The sequence below is a fragment of the Pseudorca crassidens genome, chromosome 8, assembly GCF_039906515.1.
Source record: "Pseudorca crassidens isolate mPseCra1 chromosome 8, mPseCra1.hap1, whole genome shotgun sequence".
Classification (NCBI taxonomy): Eukaryota; Metazoa; Chordata; class Mammalia; order Artiodactyla; family Delphinidae; genus Pseudorca; species Pseudorca crassidens.
Window position 1 is genome coordinate 63,623,846 of NC_090303.1, and position 22,837 is coordinate 63,646,682.

A 22,837-nucleotide genomic window follows, 5' to 3' on the forward strand; every position below is an offset into this window, starting at 1 on the left:
CTGGATGTGTCATATTGCATATTTTTTTCCATTTTTGATACTAGTGTTTTGGGATTAATGGAATAGAAGTCTCATTTTGTCACTTAAAAATGTAATTGGAGAAGAGTGGCATACATATGAAACATGAAATTTCCAGAGTTGGTTAAATAAGTTTAATGTGGCTTTTCACTACAAATTTTGTGTCTTGAGATTTTGGCCTTTCCATAAACAATGTGCTAGCGATATTTTGATTAACACTTGATTATGTAAAACATTTCTCAGGTAAATCCCTTACAGCTACAAGTTATTTTTTGGTGGCCATAGTGATGCCCTTGGGTGAGAAGGGTTAGGCTGTTTTATTTGTCATTACCCTGATTCTTCTGTGTATCTTAAAATAAGTGCTAATTAAGCTAGGGATGTACCCACAGACGAGTGCAAAGTTTATTATTTACATAACCTCAGAGTTAATATTTGAAGTTCTCTGCCCCTTCTTTGCCACCATCATTTGGTTTTATTTGAACAAAAGAAACCGAGACTCTTAAAAAAGAGAGACTTTTAACATATTTTATTTCTAGATATGGAAAAAATTTAGTATTCTCTACACTTATAAAATTGTGGTATATTTGTTCATTAAAATGCCTGTAATCGGGCTTCCCTGGTGGCGCAGTGGTTGACAGTCTGCCTGCCGATGCAGGGGACACAGGTTTGTGCCCCGGGCCGGGAAGATCCCACATGCCGCGGAGCAGCTAGGCCCGTGAGCCATGGCCGCTGAGCCTGCGCGTCCGGAGCCTGTTCTCCGCAACGGGAGAGGCCGCAGCAGTGAGAGGCCCATGTACTGCAAAAAAAACCCCCCAAAACCTGTAATTATATATAAGCACCAAATCATTTCATTACAGAAGATTATGAGAAGTTAAAACTCTGAACTTTCTGATGACCTCATTATTCATTTAAATGCCACCTATTTTAATACAGTGACTTTAACTTGCAAAAAAGAAGTTCACAGTCTTGTGGGTTATGTTCAGCACTTTAAAGCTTGTTTTATTTCTTCAAAGCAAGAATTGCAGCAAAATGTAAAGCCAATTTAAAGAGTATATTTTGTTTTACACATGGTATATATTATCTACTGTAATAAAAGTATTTTTGAAGCTGATTTTATGTGTGTAAGTTATATGAGGGATGTATGTTGTAAGCATGAAATTATAGTAATAATTTCTGTATGGCTTATGGATTTTGAAGCTTTTCATACTCAACTCATTAGTGAGAATCCTGCCTTGCATTTCTGTTACTAGTAGTCAACAACATCTATCAGTAGGCACTTTCAAAAACAGAGTTTCCTTATGATTGATTTAGACAGTTGATATGTTCTTTACTTGGGATGGATATGAAGGAAAGGGTACAATACTGAGATAGACTCCCACACAGCATACTTGTGTCTTCAGGAAGGGAAAGAGAGCAGTAAGACATGGGCGTATAAATGAAAGTCTTCACCCATTTGAAATATGTCTAGGATAACTAAGTTGCTTCTACCATTGAGTAGTAGAAACATTTGTACTTGGTAACCTTGTTGGAAGATGTGCTATTCGGGTTTATGTCTGGCTGCATATAACAGAATGCCTAAATAGGGTGGCTTAAATAAGGCACAGGTTTATTTCTTTCTCATGGAAAAGAAGTCCAGTAATGGGCAGTCCAGGGTTGATTTGGCAGTTCCAAAGTCATCAGGGACTCTGATTCCTTCTCACCCAGGGTCTTCTGTTGGTCTAGGATGGCTTCTGGAACTCCTGCCCTCATATCTGCAGCTGAGTCAGCCCACTTAATGATCTTTCCTGGAAGCCACATCCTGAACAGCTTCCACTTATATCTGACTGGCCACTCCAAGCTGCAAAAGAGCCTGGGAAATTTAGCATTTTGGTTGAGCACTTTGTTACTTAGGATAAAATTGGACTCTTCTTTAGTAAAGAAGAACTGAAGAATCTTTACTGGGTGGGCAACAAGCAGCCTTTTATACTCTCACTAAGTTGTGGAAATTCTTATTCCAAACAGTGTAATATTGGTGGGAATGCCTGGTGGCAATTGTAGGTGGTTCTTCTCTTTGTGAGACAGCTGATTCATGTGACATCATCCAGGTGCTTTCTATATTTTCAGTCAGCCATCCTCAGTGTGGGGGGATGTTTCCTCTCAGGGTCACAGGGTGATTTTAGCAGTTCCAGGCATTATGTGCAAGTATGATTTCCAGGGAAGAAGAGAGATATTTCTCCCAAGTGTCCCCATTTATTAGGGAGGACTAGCTTTCCCAGAAGCATGTACCAGCATGCCGACTCCCACCTTTCCTCACCTCACATGTGCCAGGATTAGGCTCCATGATCACGACTAAAACAACAAAAGGTCAGGGGAGAAATCATCATGATGGGATTTGACCAATTCAATAACTTTGAGATGAGGTGAATGCCTCAACAGAATTAGTGTTCTGCCACAAAGAAGGAGGAGAGAAGAATGGATGTTAGGGGGACAGCCAATAATCTGCCATATATATATATGTATATATATACACATATGTATGTGCATTATTTATGTTTCTTATTTATTTAGGATCTCTATAACTTGTTCTTAATACCTCATTATACACTATAAACATTTTTTAAATTGTGAAATTTTCAATTGTAAAGAGAAAATGAATATGGTCAAAATAATTCAGACAGTACTGAAAGCATAAACCCCAGGTCTTAGTTCCACTAGATTATTTAAAGGTAACCTTTATTAAAAGTTTTTGTGTATTCTTTGAGAAAATTTTCCTGTTTATATAATTGTTTTTATACAAATACATGTGTATTAGAGACATTGTACTACATCTTGCTTTTTTTAAATCAATAGCATATCTAGGATTTCTTTTCATGTCAGTATATAAAGATGGACAGCACTCTTATTTAGAGTTTTGGGTTTTGGACCATTGCACAGTATTGATATACCATAATTTAGTTAACTATTTCTCTATTAATAGAAATATAATTTAGATTTAGGCTGCTTTGTTTTTAATAATTACTAGCAACAGAGAAACTCCTTGGGCATGTCTATGAGTATTGGGTAAATGTTTGGGAGTAGAATTGTTAAGTCACAGGGTATATGAATTTTACATTTTTTTGGTGAATTTTACATTTTGATAATTATAGCCAGTTTACCTTCAAAAGAGTTGTACTCTTTTTGGCTTCTACCAGTAGCTAAGGATAGGGAATTGAAATTCCTGACACTGGTCAGTCAATGGGTCACATCTTAGCTAATATCTTTGGAAAAAGAGACAGTTTTTCTTTCTAGTAATGTAGAAGGGAAAGAATTAGCATAAAGCTTCTCATTCTGTAATGCCTCAGTTTTTTTTCAACTCGTGAGTATATTTTCGATATATGGTATAGATAAACCTTAAAACAACTATATACAGCAAGTTTTACTTTATGAGTAAATACATTTTTTTCTCTTAAAATTACAGGTGTATGGCCTATGACCGAGAGAGAAGATGACCTGAAAGTCTCTGCCGTGGTTTCTCCTAACTTTGATTCAGTTTCTGTAGGTGTATTTGCAGACTTTCAAAGGGTTTGTGATAGTGGCGGACTCTGATAAATTGGGATCAAAATGTATTGGTTTAAATTCTGGGCCTCCAAATAGAAAATTTAGGAAAGATAAGTTTTAGGCTTTGTTACTTATAGAAAAAAACATTTCTGAGTTCTTTGTGTAATAAGAAGTTCCTTAGGCAGGATTTCTGTCTTAAAAAAGGGGGAGGGAAGGGAAATGGTCAAAGAGGTTCTCACCATTACTCTGAATCTACCTACTTTTTTAAAAAAACTTTTTCAGTACTGAGTATTGAGATAATCCTAATCCAGATAAACAATACTGACCCCACTAGATTTTTGTTGAAGGTTCAATGAGATAATGTTTATGAAAGGCATAGCTCAGGGTTTGGTAATTTATAGTCTTTAATACATTATGGTGGTTGTGGTGGGGAAGTAGTTTAAGAATAGAGTTGGGCCAGGAATTATTTTTTCTCTCATTTCTATCTGTGTGACCCAGGGCAAGGTATTCAATTTTCTTAGTCTCAGTGTTCTCATCTGTAAAATGGGAATAGTAATAGAATGCACTTTGTTGAATTATGGTAATTAACTAACAAATCATTATAATAATAAAATTATATTTTAATTCTTTTAAAATGATCATCATGATCATCACCACCACAACCACCACCACCACCACCTGCATTCTACTTGTCTCCTTCAGTGTCATATCCTTAGTGCCAGTCACATAATGGGTGTTCAGTATATATTCGCTCTATAAATGAATTAATAAAGCTGAGAAACAAGAAAGGAGGACTGTCCTTGGTTACGTTACCCCATCTCTTTGTTTAGTCTTCTGTACGCACTTGTTAGATTATGGTTGGTTTTCTCTCACTGCCTGCAGTTTGGGCAAAATATATTAAATTTATCTATATCTGTACCAAAGTTGATCAATTTAGGAAAGTGATTGAATTCACTGTTTTTTACTCTGTATGGAATTTATGTCATATAATTTTTGGTTAGGAAATGACTTTGATATTTACGTATCACAGCATAATATAGTAAGTAGTTCCATAAGCTTTTCAAAGATTAATCTTAGTATAAACAGCCAACCCAAGTTGTGATAAACATTAACATTGCCATAGTATAGTAAGTTGGGTATACGTAAAGAAAGTAGGGCTATATATGAAAGAAACATTCACCCAGCTGAGTCACATAGTAGAGGTACTGTTTAAACATTGGATATTCAGCACACACCATTTCTCACTCTACCTGAAGGGTGTAGTCTGAGTGGAACATTTTTGCTTAGTTAGCTGACAAATGTACACACATTTTCTTGCCTTGGGAATGATTCTTTTTTTCCTTTGGGCAACTTATATAATTTTTTCTAGGTTCTCTTAAACATAGGCTATTTGGATTGAAATTCCCTTTCTGTTCTTTAGCAACTTTTGATCTTTCTGAGGAAAGGCCTTATGTAATAGCACTGTATTGTAATATATATTTCCCTATCAGTAACCTGGAGTGGTTTTTCCTCTTAACTAGATGTCTCTTTTCAGCTTCATTTCCCCTTCTTACTATTTCTTTCCTTCTAAAGAGATTCTTGAGAGTATCATATTCATCCCATTGGAAAACATCAGTCCAACGATTTAGGTGGCTGTGATGCTATGCTGTCTTTGTAGAGCTACTTCTCTCTGGCTGTAATTTCATGTTTCCAAAGGACTTTTGTCCCTGAAATATCTAGGTGTTTAGATATGGATTGTAAAGAGCAGGAAACAGGAGATGTTGGTTTCTCTTCCAGAACTGCCGACAGCTAAATGTAAAACATTTCCTGGATTTTAGGTAATACTAGAGCAAAAAGCCTGGCTTAATATTTTATTTTCAATCATTGTTATGAAAGCACACATCCAAAAAATAATATAATTAGCGTTAGAATGGTGGATTTCATAGAAGAGATAAGCATCGCTATCCTCTCTTCTTGACTGAGAAGTTGGATCAAAGTTCATATATAGTTTCCTATGGAATCATAAATATAATATGAATCTCCCAACTCTTAATTATGCTGATGGCCATTACATCATAGTGATCCCCACTGCTTAGAAGTGATTTAATTTTTCTTAGTAAAATAATTCCAAATAGGTTAACAAAGTACAATGGATTTATTCATTGTTGGACAGAGACTTCATGATCTTAATTGTTCCCTCAGGAATTCATGTGGGTATTATTAGAAAATATGGTACGCTTTGATCTTATTCTATTATAGAGTGACCATATTTTCCTCTCAACCTACCACTCTAAAAAAAAGTTATAAATTCTAAGGAAATGTTTGCTCTATTATATTATATTCTGAATTCTTTAAGAGATAGGACCAGGTAACCAAGGCTGATGCTCAAAGAGTAAAAGAGTTTATGATATGCGCTAGGAAAAAAAAATGCACTCCTACTTTTGTTTTATTTTCTAGATGTAAGGCCACTCAATCTTTATATCATTAGTTACATGTCTTAGATATCAATACATATCATTAATCAGAATAAAACATACCTTTGGCAAGCTAAAAATACAAGGACCTAAAAGAATGGTGTACTGTTTATATAGAAAATATACAGAAGTCTTCTTTTCTATAATATAAAGAATGAGTAAATAGAATTAGTTTCAGTTTTTAAGGACATTTGGCAATAGAGTAGTTTGATAGTAAAATATGTGAACTTTTCTTCCCTTTTTCGAGTCGTGGGTTTTTAAATCTTAGCTTGTGACTTTCTTAATGAAGCCATCCAAAAAGCCACACTGACTCTTTTAGTCTGCCATCAGAGTGATAAATCCTTTATAGTTTTTTCTGGTGGTGAGAAGTATGTATCACACCTACTGTGTTTACTCATTGATGTGCAGTATTGAAACTATTCTTTCCTTCTCTTCTCAATTCTGTGTTTACAGCAATCTACTGATGTTGAAGTGGGAGCTGACCTTGTCCCTTCAGTCACAGTGAAGGTATTGTACATAGTTCTAGACTGTAATGTGCAAACAATATCACACATTTCATCACATCTGCCACTTGTCACCCTATAAGTAGCTTATGGAAATGTAAAACAAACACTTGGTGGGCAGAAGAACTAATAGACATTTACCAGAGAGAACATCAAAATGGCCAACAGACACATGAAAAGATGCTCAACATCACTGATCGTCAGGGACATGTGCATCAAAACCACATGAGATATCACCTCACACCTTAGAATGGCTGTCATAAAGAAGACAAGAGACAACAGATGCTGGTGAGGATGTGGTGAAAAGGGAGCCCTTAAATATTGTTGGTGGGAATGTAAGTTGATCCAACCACTTTGGAGATCAATTGGAGGTTCCTCAAAAAAATTTAAAAAAAAATCTGTATGACCCAGCAACTCCACTTCTGGCTATAAACCAAAGGAAATGAAAATAGTATTTCCCACGAGAGATATACACTCTCATGTTTATCGCAGTATTATTCACAAAATAGCCAAGATGTGGAAACAACCCAAATGCCTATCGATGGATGAATGGATAAAAAAAGATATGGTACATGTACACAATGGAATATTATTCAATTATGAGAAGGAAGGATATCCTTCCATTTGCAACAACATGGATGGATCTTGAGCACGTTATGCTAAGTAAGATAAGTCAGACAGAGAAAAACAAGTTCTGTATGATATCACTTATATGTGGGAATCTAAAAAAGTTAAGCCTGTAAAAAACAGAGGGTAAAATGGTGCTTACCAGGGGATTGGGGGCGGTTAAGAGTGATGATGTTTAAGGGCACAAACTTGTAAGGAGTAGTAAATAAGCCATAGAGATCTAATGCACCGTATAATGAATATAGATAATATTGTACTATAATTATGTAATGTGATAAATATCACTGCCTTGGCAATCATATTGCAATATATAAATGTATCAAAGTAACATGCTGTACATGTTAAATGTACACAATGTTACACATTAAATTTATTCAATTAAACAAAAGATTTCTTGGTTAAAAAGTTAAGAAAAAGAAAAACCCAAACACTTGACATTTGTAAGTTTTCCTCAGCCTTGAGTAGTAAATAGATAGCCTTTATTGTTTACTACAAATATAAAACTAGTAATTGCATTTATAGCAATACGTATATAACAAAAAATTGTTATGACTTATTCCTACCATTAATTAAATGTGTAGTGTGATTAAGGGTCTTTTTTCTAGAAACAAAATTAGTATTTAAATATACTAAAGGAATTGTGTCATCACATTCATAGTCGACCAAGCAGTTGATTGTATTATCATATATATATTGGGGAATCATATGAATGTTAATAATATCTTTCTTCTATGTATGATTATGTGTGTGTTTGAAAAGAATTTCCAGCCATCTATCTGCCATAGTATTAACTTTAAATGGATGTATTTATGGCAAGAAAATATTAAATGAAGAAGCCACAAAATAGAGTAGTGACAAATTGATAGTCCCCAAAAAATAGAATATGAAGGATGTGGTTTTGGTTAAGATTTTTAGTCCTGCCATTGTAGAATTTTAGAACTAGAACTCAAATGTAGAACCCTCTTAAGGCATTTAGATTAAAGTGTGGTAATAAGTCAGCACATTATTAAGCTGAGAATATTTATCACTGCCCAGACTTTGGAGCCAGGGAAAGTTGTGGATCTTGGCGATTTGCTAAGTCAAAACTTGGACAGGGCTTTATATTTTCTTAGATTATGGGTTGCTGTCCTTGGAGGAGTTTGACAGGGCACCAGGCTTTACCAATTGTGTTCGCTTATACTAGACCCAGCGGGTGGCCCAAGTGTGGGGATCTTTGGTAGAATTTGAAGGGAGCCCAATCTTATAACAGTTTCCTAAGCTAATTTTTTTGGATTCTTGCCACTGGTAGCAAGGGTGGTCTTTTCCCAGTCTCCATTCCCCCTGTCCAATCAAAGGCTCTATCCCATTAATACTTCTGAGTCTGGAAAAGCATTAGTGGCAAGAAATCAATCATTTAAGAAAAAAAACCCAACAACCCTGTAGTGTTCCAGGAATGATCTATAGACTTCTGTGTAGGGAAATCTCTTTTATATCTATCTACTGATATTGTTCTGACACATAACATAATAATTCAGGAGCACACTGCAAATTGCAAAAAGAAATCTTGTACCTAAACCAGATAACTTTGCTCATGCTAATTTTTTCCCTCACTACTAGTTACTGCTATAAATAAATACACATTTCCCTCCCATGCCGTTCTTAAGTTTTCATGTGTAATAGCCACCTTAAAATGGTGGCATGACACTATTGGAAAATTCTCCTTCATTAGGAGAATAATATTTAACTATGTTTGAGAATGGCTAAGTCACAGCTCTCTTCCTTATTGCCATTATAAAAGAATGGGAAAGAATGCGACACACAAGGGTTGCACAAAATCAGCTGGACTTAGGCAGCAGACACCATGACTTCCTGATTCTGCCTGACAGTTCCTATACAAATTTCTGTTATAAATCTCTCCTTATAGCCTTTTATAACAACAGCAGCCAAGATATATAACCATGGAAGTTTCCATCATAATAAATCCTGTTAATTGAGAAAATTTTTCCATCCGTTCCAAGTGAATGAAGATGTGGCTACCTTGAGTGTGTGTGCGTGATGCGTGACCATCTATCTATTGCAGGCAACTAAGGCAGAGTGGTTGTTAATACCTGGCCTTTGGAGTCATGTTTATATATCTAGGATAAAAATTTAGTATTATGTTTCCTGAGGATCATATTTTATTTTGTTAGAAATGGAAAACAGCATGGAAAATTCAGATATTAATTTTCATATTTCCCCCTTAATCTATAATTATTTTTCTCTTAAAATATGAGGTTTATGGTCTAGCCAAGTCTTTAACTCTTTTTTTTGGCTCAAACACAACTCTTCTTTGTTACTGTAGTTATTTTTGTCACACATCTTCTTGATTCACTTTTGAAAGTGCCTAGTCCATTGTTGGGGTTCAATAGATCTGAGTATGAGAGTTATCACCATTGATCTTGCATCTAAACTAAATGCAAGCACTTGTAACAATGTGAAATTGTACGATTGTTGTCTAAGTACATGTTGTTATGCCAGGCAGAGTCAGAATGTCTGCTGTCTTAAAAATGGCTTATTCTACCTTAAGGATTTTTCATTTTCATTTTTAAAACTAACCTCTCACGAGATGTTCCTGGTCATAGTTTTCAGCTCTCTTGCACATATTGGCTGGATGGTCTTAGACGTATTATTGAGCTTCTGTGAACCTCTATTTTTAAACTGTAAAATGACGGTACTTCTTCATTTGCAGAGTTATTTTGGGACTTAACCACAATTGATTAAGAGTGTGGGCTCTGGATTCTGACAGACAGAAGTTAAATTGTGCTTCTTCCACTTATAATCAGAGTAGCATTAGTCAAATTATCTAGCTTCTCTGAGCCACATTTTTCTCTTATGTAAAATGGTATATTGTGATAGTACCTGTTTCACAATGTGGTAATGATTAAATGAGATAATACACATAAATAATTTATTAGCATGGTTTCATGAATATAGAAAGCTAATGGTTATTATCATTAATTTTATTTAAAAATATATGTACAGACCAGCATATTATTGTTAACAGTAAAATATTGAAATTGCGTTCTGTTTATTTAGTGGAATAGCTATCATGTCTACAGCACATGCGTACTTTCTTCTTCCCATAATTACCATCAGTGTTTTATTAAAAAGTTATTATGCTTTTTATAATGGTCAGATATCATTACAGAATCTTTGTGGTATGCAGATTTCCCCCCATGTATTCCCAGGGCTTATAAAGTAAAAATTGAGGGTTCATTGTTCATTTGCTGTGTTTATTGTACTTATTTGCATCAATAGTTGTCCTTTAAAATTTTTACTTTGCAAGTCAAAAATTTTGTGCTTATTTTAAGTTGTACAGAATATCCACATCATTTAAAATTAATACAAGACATTTACTGAATCTAATTATATGTGTATAATGTTTGTGGGCCAGATGTATATTCTTGTATATTGTTTATCTATAGTATGTATAGATATATATAATTAAGGAATAGTTGATACATGCCTTTTACCTAAGAGAAAATTCAAAATGACTTTTCTTAAAAATTAAGTATGCCCTTGCATTATGTCAATTAATAATGGAATGTATCTGTCTCATATACTAGAGTCTAGTAACTAGACTAAATTATTCCATAGCAAAGGTGCCATGTATAATAGAAGAGTGCTTCTCAACTCTGGTTGTAAATAGCTATCACCTGGGGAACTATTAAAGCAATACCAATACCCAGGTCTACTCCCAGAGATTGTGATTTAGTTGGTCTAGCAACTCTACCTGGCCAGTGACTGTGATAAATCTGGCTTACCATGTGGATAAACTCATCCAAAGAGACTGTTCAAAGAGGCTGGGGCTTTTAGGAGACAAAATCCAAAGAGAGAATGTTCCCAATGGAAGCCAGATCTTTAAGCTTTTTCTTTGATGCCCCTAGCACTGTGGCCCAGTAAAGATCCTTGGGCCTGATGGATTCTATTGACGTTGCTCCTCAGGGTGAGTGAGAGAAGTCCTGGCCTTCTCTACCCATACCCACCCTATTTCTCAGTCAAACTGTTAACCCAGAATTCATAGCTATTAACTCTGACTCGAATGGGAATTATCATTCCAAGCATCATCAACTAAGAGCACCAGTTTGGAAATGCAGTCAGCTTAGAAATGCAGCAGTCATTATTGCCATTCTTTGATATTTTCTAGAATTAGTTATGTCAGGTATTTTTGTATTAAGTCGTGGAAGAAAATGTAGTGCTTTGATATGTATTTAAACTATTGATAGTAAATACCTACCTAGAAAGGAAATCTTTAGAGCGTAACTTGTGTAAAAGGTAATATACTGATACTAGATAAAATAAATAATTCATGATGCCACATCTATACATGTAAAGAAGAATGAACACATATAATATTTCATGATGTAATTATTCACCAGACATGAGGGCAGATTTTTTTGGTCTGCTTTTGAGAGAGCATTTTTTAGTAGCTTTATTGAGATATAATTCACATACCATACAATTTGCTCTTTTAAAGTGTACAATTCAATGATTTTTAGTGTATTTGCAGAGTTGTAGAATGATGACCACAATTTAATTTTTGAACATTTTTGTCCCTCCAAGGGAAACCCCATATTCATTAGCTGTCACTTGCTGTTCTCTCCATTCCCCCACCCCCAATCCCACTACTATCCCAAAGCAACTACTAGTCTATTTTCTGTCTCTGTAGATTTATAGATTTTCCCACTCTAGATATCTCATATAAATTGAATCATATAATATGTGGTCTTTATGACTGGCTTCTTTCGCTTAGCATAGTATAATGTACCCATGTTGTAGCATGTGTCAGTACTTCATTTCTTTTTATTATTATTAATATTATTAAATATTATTCTGAATAACATTTCATTGTAGAGATATACCATATTTTGTTTGTCCATTCATCAGTTGATGGACACTTGGGTTGTTTCTAGTTTTAGCTATTATGAATAGTACTGCTATAAACATGTGTACAAGTTTTTGGGTGGACATATGTTTCATTTCTCTTGGCATGGAATTGTGAGGTCAGATGGTAATTTTATGTTTAAGTTTTAAAGAAACTGTCAAACTTTTTTCTTGAATGGCTATACCATTTTACATTTCCATCAGCAATTTATGCAGGTTCTAGTTTCTCTACATTCTTGCTAACACCTGTTTTTGTCTGTCCTTTTGGTTATAGCATTTAAGTAGATGTGTAGTAGTATCTCATTGTGGTTTTACTTTGTATTTCATACAGAGATTTTGAGCATTTTTTCACGTGCTTATTGGCTATTTGTACATATTCTTGGAGAAAAGTCTGTTCAACTCCCTTGCCCAGTTTCTAACTGAGTAGAACTTTTTAATCTACTACCTATGTTACAGGTTATGTTTTGTGACAGCTCATTTTTTTTTCTCAGATGGTATTTCCTAATTATTTGCTAATGATTTTTTAAGTAGTTGTGGTATTCTATCAATTTGGAAAAAATGTAATTTTTTTATTAATAACGATTTCTATTTTCTCAGGTCACACTGCAGAATCGAGTGACATTACAAAAGATCAGATTATCGGTCTATGTACAACCACCTTTAGTATTGACTTGTGATCAGTTCACCTTTGAATTTATGGGTAAGTGTTTTGTTTTGGCTTAAAGTCTATCATGGTATGAGGTTTTTTTTTAATTAAAATTTTTTTTATCAGTGGGTTTATTTCATGACTATATTTCTTGTCTGAATAGTGAGACTGGTATCTTCCTGAAATCAATGATTGTGTTGTTTTGCTTATATTTTCCCTCCAAACATCAAGCATGGACATTCAGTGAATGGCTGTTAAGTTGAAGTAATTACAGATTTTCAAGCGCTTTTCTTAATAATTGTACTTAAATACTATATTTTGGAAGGCTTTTTTATTGGTGTTTCTCTAGTGAGCTATTTATTGAATCTGTAATGTTTGAAGAAAGAATATTGGCTTTGGAGTCTGGCCTGAATTTGAATCCTGGCTCTGACACTCAATGTGTAACCATGGGCAAGCTACTTTAGTAATTACTTGGAGCCTCAGTTTTGTTTTGTTTTAATCTGCAGAAAGGGGATAATGATATCTGTGTTACAGAACTGTTTTAATTAGAATTTAATCAGAAAATTAATTGGACTTAATTAGAAAATGAATCTATGTAAGGTAACTGTAATAATGCCTAAGATTTCTTTGCATAGGGTCTCTCTTACCACTTACATCCAGTTGTCATTAGTCCTGTTAAAATGATTTCTGAATTATCTTTCAAGTCTTTTTCTGTCTTTCTTCACTGCTACTGTTCAGCTGGGAACCCTATGTCTTATTCACAAAAAGCAAGAACATATCTCTCTTTTTTCCTTTTTATAACCAACCCCTACCTTAGGTGCCCGACAGATAGTAGAAACTCAGTAAGTATTCATTGCATCAGTGAATGAGTGATTGAATGGTTGAGGTAAACTTGTAGGTGATATCTCACTTTATTTTTTAATTTTTCACAATACTTCCAACTTGTCTTTCTAAAACACATTCTGGACGATTAATTTTTCAAGTTAAAAACCTCTTATAGCTCTCTAATGCAGGTTGGAGGTCAAATACATGAATATGGAAGGCTATGCACAATCTGCCAAGTTGCCACAGTTTTAGTTACATCCATATCCAATTCCCCCTTCCATTTTCTCCTGCAGTCTGTGTTCTAGCCATGATAAGGTACTGTTTCCCACTCCCAAGTTCTCTTGCCCTTTGCGTACCTTTTGCTTTGTTCATGCTGCCTGTTCATTTGAGTAAAGAGAAGCAGTGGTGTAGAATGTTAGGTACTCTTGTTCTGGAGTCAATTCCCAGCTCTGTATTAGCTATATGACCTTGGGCAAGCTTTTTAATCTCTTTGTAGCCATTTTCCTCATGCACCAAAAAATGGGGATAATAATAATACCCACCATGTAGGGTTGTTGTGAGGATTAAATGAGTTAATCTATGTAATTGTTATGTAAAGTGCTTAAGACAGTAGCTGGCATGCAGTATATATCTAATTTTAACTGTTTGTTAATAATAATTGTCCAAAATTATGTAATATATTATTTTTACATTGCTTATAGCACCAGAGATGACTAGAACAGTAGGCTTTTCTGTTTATCTGAAAGGAAGTTATTTACCATCTGAATTGGAAGGAAATGCTGTTGTTTCTTATTCCAGACCTACAGGTAAGCATACAGTTGTTCATGAATTTACAAGCCTAATCACTTCTTTTAAGTTTTTGGAGTTATGAGTTAAATGTTTAAGTGTTTAAAATGGGAAAACACATTGTACAATATTATTAAATGAAAAAATATTCTTTTCTAGTGTTAAATAAAAATGTATGTTCAAATTACTTTGATGTGTTATGAATAATTAGTGATAGTCTATTTAGCTGATTTCCATATGTAATGTTTGATTCTATCTTTTCAATTAATAGCAAATATGATGTATTTTTATTCCCACTAGAAGAATGTTATCTAGTCAGACTTCATGTATTTGAACTAAAGAGAAAAACCTAGTCTGAATTAGTAAAAAAGACTATTATGGGTTGCTGTAATATTAAGTCAGTCTTCAGAGTTTCAAACACTGCTTTAGTGATTAAATAAAACTATTATCTTACATGTTAAAATATTTAAGAACAGGATCTGTATTATTTCAAGAAACTCTTAATAGATCAAAAATGTTATCTTTAGTCCAGTGAGATCTAATTATTATAAATTTCAACTTGGGTTCAATTTTGTAGTTTTGTGTGTGTGTGTGTATGTGTAGTGAATTTTTCATAGTAACAGTTTGACAATTAGTTGATTGATAGAATAAGAATAATTAGTTATTGCTTTTTTTAAAAACGTTTAAATGTAGTGTAACTGATAGGGTATTTCAACAATGTTGCATTTGTGTTTTTTAAGCATTTCTGTACAGTTTTCTTAATTTAAAAAGCTTAGAGATGCCTTATTCATATTTTTTTCTCTCTGTTGATACCTACTTTGCTTACTTAGCAATGTTTTTATGAGACTGATGCAACTACCTACTGTGCTAACAAGGCACCTTGGCAATGTTTTTAATAATAGTAGTTCTTATTTTGTCTAAGTGAATTTTCTGTTTTATGCATTGACAACTCTATGCTTGGAGGTGATTTTGTAACTTTAGTACATGTTTTCAAAATCTGTTTCTCCTTCTTTGTAAGTTATTTTGCTTTAAATTATAAAAAAAATCATTTCTGGCCGGAAGTAACCACTTTAACCATTTACCTGTATTTTCAAAATTTGGGGTAACATAAATATTTTATGGTTAAATGGCTTTGCGAAAGCTGGCTTTGGAGAAATACAAATCTTCTGTAAGGGATCAAAGAATGATGGACTTCTTAGTTGGATGTTTCTGAAAAGAGCATTGAAATGTTCAGTGTTATTTTAATTTTGAGTTGTGAAATAAAAAACAGGAAATGTTGGCTAAAATCTCTAGATCATTTATCATTAACTGAACATCTCAATAATCATAGGCATGATTATACTTTTTATCTTTGTTACACCTTGTGTATGTAGTTATAGAGATTGTTGATGCCTTAATTCAACTCGTTATTTCATTTGCTTTCAAAGAAAAGTAGTGACAGTGGTTGAAAATAAAGAAATGGATTACCTAGCAAGTGGACAAAAGGCTTAAAAATTCATTACAAAGTTATAAAATCATTCAGTGAGCTTATGGTTGCACATACCATTTTTAGCTATTATGCTTTTCTAAAGACAGAATTTGAAAGACTATAAATTGTTACTAAACCAAAGAGCATAGGCATTAATTGGTTGAAAGTTAATTAGAAGTTAAAGTAAAAACAAGTCTATAAAAGTAAAAGAATACCATGACAAGCTGAAAAAAAATAGACATTGTTCCATAGTAGTATCTCTTAACTAAAGTTATAATATAAGCAAGACTAACTGGAAATATTAATATTATATATTTGTCTTTCACTCAGATTTTTTCCAAAAAATTCATTTAATGCTCTTGATGTCATTTACATATTGAGTCTGGTTTGCTTTTGGCTAGATCATGTATCTTTACCTGTTTTTGCCACATTTATACTGGAATAACACCCTCTCATGGATTTCTGAGAATGGATGAAATATATTGTTAGATTTCATTTATTCATGTTACATTCTTCAATTGTGAATCGGCTTATCTTTATTGGAGGGCCATTTAAATCATCTGTAAGAATCTTCAAAATTTTAAATTATATTTTAAGCAGATATGTGTTAAGTTTGTGTTGTAATTTTATAACAGATAATTTGTTACATTTTCTACCCTATCCCTTTTTGAATTGCCTCTGATGGATAGATCGAAATCCTGAGGGTAAGTGAAAAGATAATTTAGAACAAAATGAATTTCAGAACTGAAATTTGGTCAGTTAATTCAATTGGTATTATACCATGAATGAATTCTTTTTATGGACTACTGTTTTAACTATAGCAACCTCTTTAGGGTGATTCAGTGCCTTGATCTGGCTATGGAGAAGCTAGTATATGTTTCCACTTATAGATACTTGTTATTCATTATTAGTTGTTTCAGAGTCATGAGAAACAATGAAGCTCCATGACTTTTTTGAACAAAACCAAAGGCACCACTGACAACTTATTTTTGTAAGTCATTGGTGATTTACCTGTATGCTCAGTTATCTTGGTTTACTTAAAAAGAGTAAGGAAAAAAATTCTGAATTCTAAATTGTATGATTCTGTATACCCCAAAATATTCACCTCTTTGATCAGAATGCCATGTGTACTCATTCTATGGGCCTATTTCTTGTCTTGTTAGAATTTGTGGGGGAATATCATCAAGGGACTAACCCCTTGAACTTGCCTGGGTCAGTGTTGTCACCATTTTGTTTTCCCCAAATCCTTTGTTTATTACTCTGCTATAATACTTATCATACTATGAATTTCATTAAGTTTGTTCCTTAGGTTCCCCTAGTAGATTTTTGAGCTCTTTAAGAGCAGGGTTCAAGTACTTAGGATTATATAGTATCTGGTTATATGACAGGTACTCTATAAGGATCTTCTACTTTGATTATTTTTCCTCCTAGACACAGACTTAATGTGATGGTTTGTCTTAGTTTAATAGCCATTTTAGATTAGTATTAGGTAGTATTAATTAGTAATAATTAGATAAATAAAATACTTAAAAATAATGGCATTATTTACTCATATAGTTTTGGTGGTGCCAACAATCTGAGTTGCATAGTGTCTGGTAGGTGAATATATATTTATATGAGAAATATTTTAATAGAAGTAAGCTTTTAGCTTAATAGTATAAAGTATGCTTGTCAAATTAGAATTTGGGTTATTAAAATAATTTTAATAATGAATATTTACATTTTACTTTGCAAGATTTCATGTAACTGATAAGATTTTGCAATAACTATTATAAAATACAATATTATTATTTAAATTATTTGTTTTGAGTTTTAAAAAAATCAGTAAAGGTTATTATTGAAAGGAATTTATTTCCTCTTACTAAAAATTCAGATCAAACCATGAGAAAAAAAAATCACAATATATGGAAATTTTAGTATTTCAATGCAAACCTGAAGCTGGTTTTAATAATCTCTTATTATATATTTTAAAATTATAATTAAGCTTCAGGGAGTAGAGTTGAAATATTCAGCTTTACCTAGTAGGCAAGAAAATAATATGTTGCCACTTAGATCTTACTTACATAAGGCTTCAAATTTCAAAGACTTTTCCATTTTATTGGCCTGATCTGTTCAGGCTGTATTGCAGATAAGCAGTCCTGCTTTTACATATGGAAAAAGAGAAGCAAACGAGGTTTTATGTTGTCCCATAAGAGTTTGTCTCCATTATTTCTGCATTAAAGTTACATGACATGGGCAGTGTAAAACATGACTGCAGATGGAGCACAGTACGTAGCCAGACATAACAGGAAGGGATCAAGGAAATTCTGGCTACCAGACATTGCTACTGCTTTGGGGTTCCTTGTTTTCAATAAGAAATGACTCTAGCAGGCCCCTGGAAAGAGTTCTAAAGGCATTATGTAGATGTGTAATATATAGATATAGTTATTCTACTCTGGTATATAAGTTCTTTTTTCTTTTTTTTAAAGCACATTTTGGCATCCCTCTTGACAGTGATACTGGTCTCTTGGGTGTGCCAGGGGTAATTAGAATTCTCTTCCTGGAAAAATTGTTCTGTCAGGAGTGATTTTGATCTGAATTTTCTCTCTAAGTGTTAAATAATTTTGTGATTAATTGCACCATGGTAGTTGCGACTATCCATTTCCTCTAGTAGGCTAGAAGGGGACGTGTTTGAAGGAGAGGTGATTATATTTGTTTAAAAACTGTAGGAAAAGTCAGTGTGATGAGTGAGTAGGCCAATATTTGAGTATTACAAATGACCAAATTCTTCTTTTCTCTCAGCATTATATTCAGAGAGTTGAATAAGCCAAATAGAGACTGTTTTGCCAACTAAATATCACTGATGGTAGGCAGTTAGGATCAGTTAGGCTCTTTCAACTGAGTTGAAAGCTATCCTACTAGCAACTTTGGAAAGTCTTTAAGTGCAATATAATTCTTTCCTTCCTTATTACAGATACACATATGCATATACTCACACATACCTCTACATGTTTCTGGCTTCAGGTTCTTAGCTACAGTTATAGCCTGAAGAGTAACTGGTAGCCAAATCTGCATTCCAAGTTTCTTAAGAAAATGTAAATCTCAATAGAAATGTGCCACTGATAAACTCCATGTCTAAATACTAGACATTATATTTTGAAATGTTCGGGTTTTAATTTGATGGGAAGTAATATAAAATATTGGCAGTATAATTTTTCTTTTTAAAGGTATGGTTTCCTTAAACTGATTTCTAAAGGATTTCATACCCTTTTTTCCCCCCCAATGGTAAAACTTTTCAAGCTGCCATCATTTAAAAAATAGCCATAATCATTTTATTAAGTATGAGTGTCATCATTTTTCAAAGTAATGTTTTCCAAATGTCCTGTGAAACAGGTTTACAATTCCTGGAGAGAAAAGAAATTCTGGAGGGGTTCTTCAAATCTTAGCAACTGCAGACCATTGCCCTAGTGTGTGATATTGTCATTAACTGACTTAACTGAGCTGTGAATTGAGTTACAATGTATTTCCCTTCTTGGGTTTATTAGTGCTTGCAATCCATTTGTTTCAATTTCTGAAACATTTATACACCACCAGTTTCTTTAGCTCTGGGTTCTTGGAGTTTTAGGGTAATAATCTAAGTAACATAAGGCTAGTGTTGTTGATCATGATTAATTTTGTTTGACCACAAATTCAGTCAGTACCTGGTCCAAGCGAAGTAGAGCCACAGTTTCAGCAGTGTAGTTTTAGAAGAGCATTTGCAGCCAAATTTTATTTGAACAATTAGCTCAGACTTTGGTTGAAAGTACATAGAAGATAGCTTCTCTTTGTGCATGTACAGGATTGTCAGAAGATGAAGCATTTTTTCCCTGTTATTCTATTCATTGAAAATGAAGGAACTGGAACTAGGTTTCAGTTTCCTTGTTCTTTCCAGACTGCATCTATTAATTGAGGCTGTAATTTATATATTGTAGAGGAAAAACATTAGTAGGTATATTTCCATAATATGGGGATATATGGAGTATATGAAGTTGGAAAAAATAATGCTTTGTAATATTTTTTGTAGTGTTATTGATAGTTGTGGTCTGAGCAGTAGCTTAGATCACGTTACCATAATATTTTGAGTCAAAACATTTCATCATTTTAAAGTACAAATACACATGCCTCTAAAACCTCACAAAATGTCAGGAAATAATACCCTGGGACTTCTCTGAAGAGACACCAGTTATAGTTTGCATCTAGGATTCCAGGAGAAGTGAATTTAACATCTGTTGGTTATGAGCAAAAAATGAGCTATGTAAAATTTGATGGATAATAGATTATGTTGAAGAGAATGACAAATATGCTCCACATGCTCTGAAAAAGTATTTAATTGGCTTCATATATCAATATGCTTGCCATTGTTGATCTCTTACTATCCTAGTGAATAAGTAGTTCTGAAAAGTGTACTCCCAGCTTGGTTATAGAGTAAACCACACAACTCCAATTGGCATTAACAAAATATATTGCTAATTCTAGGAATCCTATTTGGGATCATGTCTCCAAACTTTACTGCTTCCGCTTTTGCTATTTTTAAGCTGCTCTCTGACTCCACCGTAAAGAAATAGAGGAATTAATGTGTGGATCTATCCAGTAGAGTAGAACATTTTAAGTTTTCCTTTTTTCTACAGTAGTTTACTAAGATATAGTTTTCTGTATATTATCTTTTGTCTTACCCAGTCAAAAATAGAATCCTAGTATAAAAGGAGAGAGAACTAAAGTTGTAGAATTGCTTTACTTGATTTATAAGTAGAGAGCTTAATTTGCTTTGGTTTCAGTTTCATTCTTTGTAAAAATATTAAAAGGAATGATTTTTAAAAACTTTAACTTCTGATATAAAACTCTTCATTGTTATTTATTTATGCAGTTACTTATTTCAATATACCTGTATACTTTCTGAAAAAATTTGAGAATTGAATGACTATGTAAGCCTTTCAAAATGTTGCTTAACAGTGATATGTAAAGTTAAATGGATTGAGAAAAATTCAATTTGTATGAAAGTAATATTCTTCATATTGATGTGTAAAATGACATTAGAATGAACTTCATTAGAACTTCAGTAGGGCAAATTCTGCTTTCATGCTCATAATTTATTGCAAATTGTTAATTGTATTTGGAATCTCCAATAAGTAAAAAAAACAAAAATTAAAATATTCGGGGGGTAAAGAAATGATTAGATATGGTCATATAGAGTCTTCCTGATATAAATTTCATATTCTTTGCTCGTTTTAGCGGATAATCTTGGGTTAGGGCGAGAGCTTTGAAGGTCTTAAAGACAGTTCAGTAATTGAATATAACTACATATAATGTTTTATATAGCATTCAACTGTGATGATTTTTAAAATATGATATTACTATTAAAGGCAGAGTTTACCCCTATGCTCCTTTTTAAGATTTTATTTTTGCCTTGCACTTTTTGACAATAAAGTAAAAACATAAATTTTGATAATGCTTTCTAGTTATTTCAGTTATGCTAAATGAAATGGGCAGGTAACAAACATTTAAACTAAGATATGTTGCTACTATGTACTACTATTAGTAGTACAATATTTTTCTTATTTGTCAAATTTATGAATATATGTTTCTCTTTATTTCAGGCATTCCTCGAGTTAGCCAATGTAAGTTTAGACTTCCCCTGAAATTAATCTGCTTACCAGGCCAGCCTTCAAAAACTGCAAGCCACAAACTAACTATTGATACCAACAAATCTCCAGTCAGTCTTCTCAGTCTCTTTCCAGGTAGGACTCTTGAAGTAACATGCCTGTAACATCAGAAATGTTAAGAATTTAGAATGGAATCCTTCATCAGCAGGTAATGATGGGGTAATTATCAGATAATTGTTAAGTCAGAATATAAAAGTGCCTCAAGGATTTTTTCGTTCTGTTTGCGGGTTCAAAGGAAATAGCTTATATCAACAAGGTAATAAAGCGTACCTTTTAAGTTTGATTAAAATTATTATAATCATTATTTTGCTTCAGTATTCAGAAATGAAAACATCAGATGTTTCTTTTTAGACTGTGGAATTTTTTGGCTTGGAATGTAAATATTTATTATTCATCTTTATTGTAGGTTTTCAAATATATCCCTTTTCTAAGCATGTAAATATTTATTATTTGTCTTCATTGTAGGTTTTTGGAAAGGTACCTTTTAAAAGCATATTCTTATGCCCCTGAAAAGTAACCTCATAAGTAGGTACTCTATGTGGTTGTGCTGTCTTCAGCAGCTGGAGGGGGCAATGTTCATTCTTTGCCTCCAGTGCTTTAGAAGGGGCTACATGTATAAAGCTAGAATATCACAGTGAACATTATTGGTAATTTGTGAAGGTGTGACTTTCTCCAGGTGTTGGTTTTTCTTTTCGAGTAGCTTAGAAAAGAGAGAGGCATTGTTTGGATAAAACATCTTTAGTTGCCAGGGTTTCTAATGTGTCGCATCTATTACCTTTCTTGGTGATGAGGTGGAATTAAAAAAAATAATCTGGGAATTAAATCGACCCTTTTAAATCCATCATTAAAAATCAGCACTGTTGACTGTAAGATGCATCTTCATCCTTGCATTAGTGAATGGATTTAGAATACAAGTATTTCCCACAAGGTTTAGAAATTTATGGTAAGTCAACTTTTGTGTTATTACCTACTTAAAGTGATTAAAATTTATTTTTCATTAATTTAAAGTGTTTTTAAAAGCTTTATTTATATATAACTCTATGAAAAATCTCCAAGATGCTCTTTATTACAGTTAATCTATTTAGTTTGAATGAGTTTGAATGAATGAGAGAGTGTGTGTGTGTGTGTGTGTGTGTGTGTGTGTAGTTAGCAAATAGTTTTGTACCTTTTGGTTTCTAATTCCCTTTCATTCCCTTTCTTCTTCGTCAATTTTCTTATAACAAATTTGGATTATAAAAAAGGCAGAGAGGGGCTTCCCTGGTGGCGCAGTGGTTGAGAGTCCTCCTGCCGATGCAGGGGACGCGGGTTCGTGCCCCGGTCCGGGAGGATCCCACATGCCGCGGAGCAGCTGGGCCCGTGAGCCATGGCCGCTGAGCCTGTGCGTCCGGAGCCTGTGCTCCGCAACGGGAGAGGCC

At 33.6% G+C, this 22,837-nt stretch overlaps 1 protein-coding gene across 3 annotated transcripts in view; it reads left to right on the forward strand.

The window, feature by feature from the left end:
* Window positions 1–22,837, forward strand: part of BBS9 (Bardet-Biedl syndrome 9) — a 442,846-nt gene that overhangs the window by 176,903 nt on the left and 243,106 nt on the right. For 2 of the 3 annotated variants that reach the window (XM_067746666.1, XM_067746667.1), the window contains 6 exons: window positions 3,455–3,531; window positions 6,441–6,494; window positions 12,617–12,719; window positions 14,192–14,296; window positions 16,434–16,448; window positions 21,357–21,497. In XM_067746666.1, the coding sequence (XP_067602767.1) occupies window positions 3,455–3,531; window positions 6,441–6,494; window positions 12,617–12,719; window positions 14,192–14,296; window positions 16,434–16,448; window positions 21,357–21,497 (495 nt within the window). The remainder of the gene's footprint in view (window positions 1–3,454; window positions 3,532–6,440; window positions 6,495–12,616; window positions 12,720–14,191; window positions 14,297–16,433; window positions 16,449–21,356; window positions 21,498–22,837) is intronic. The other variant, XM_067746668.1, reaches the window with a different exon arrangement.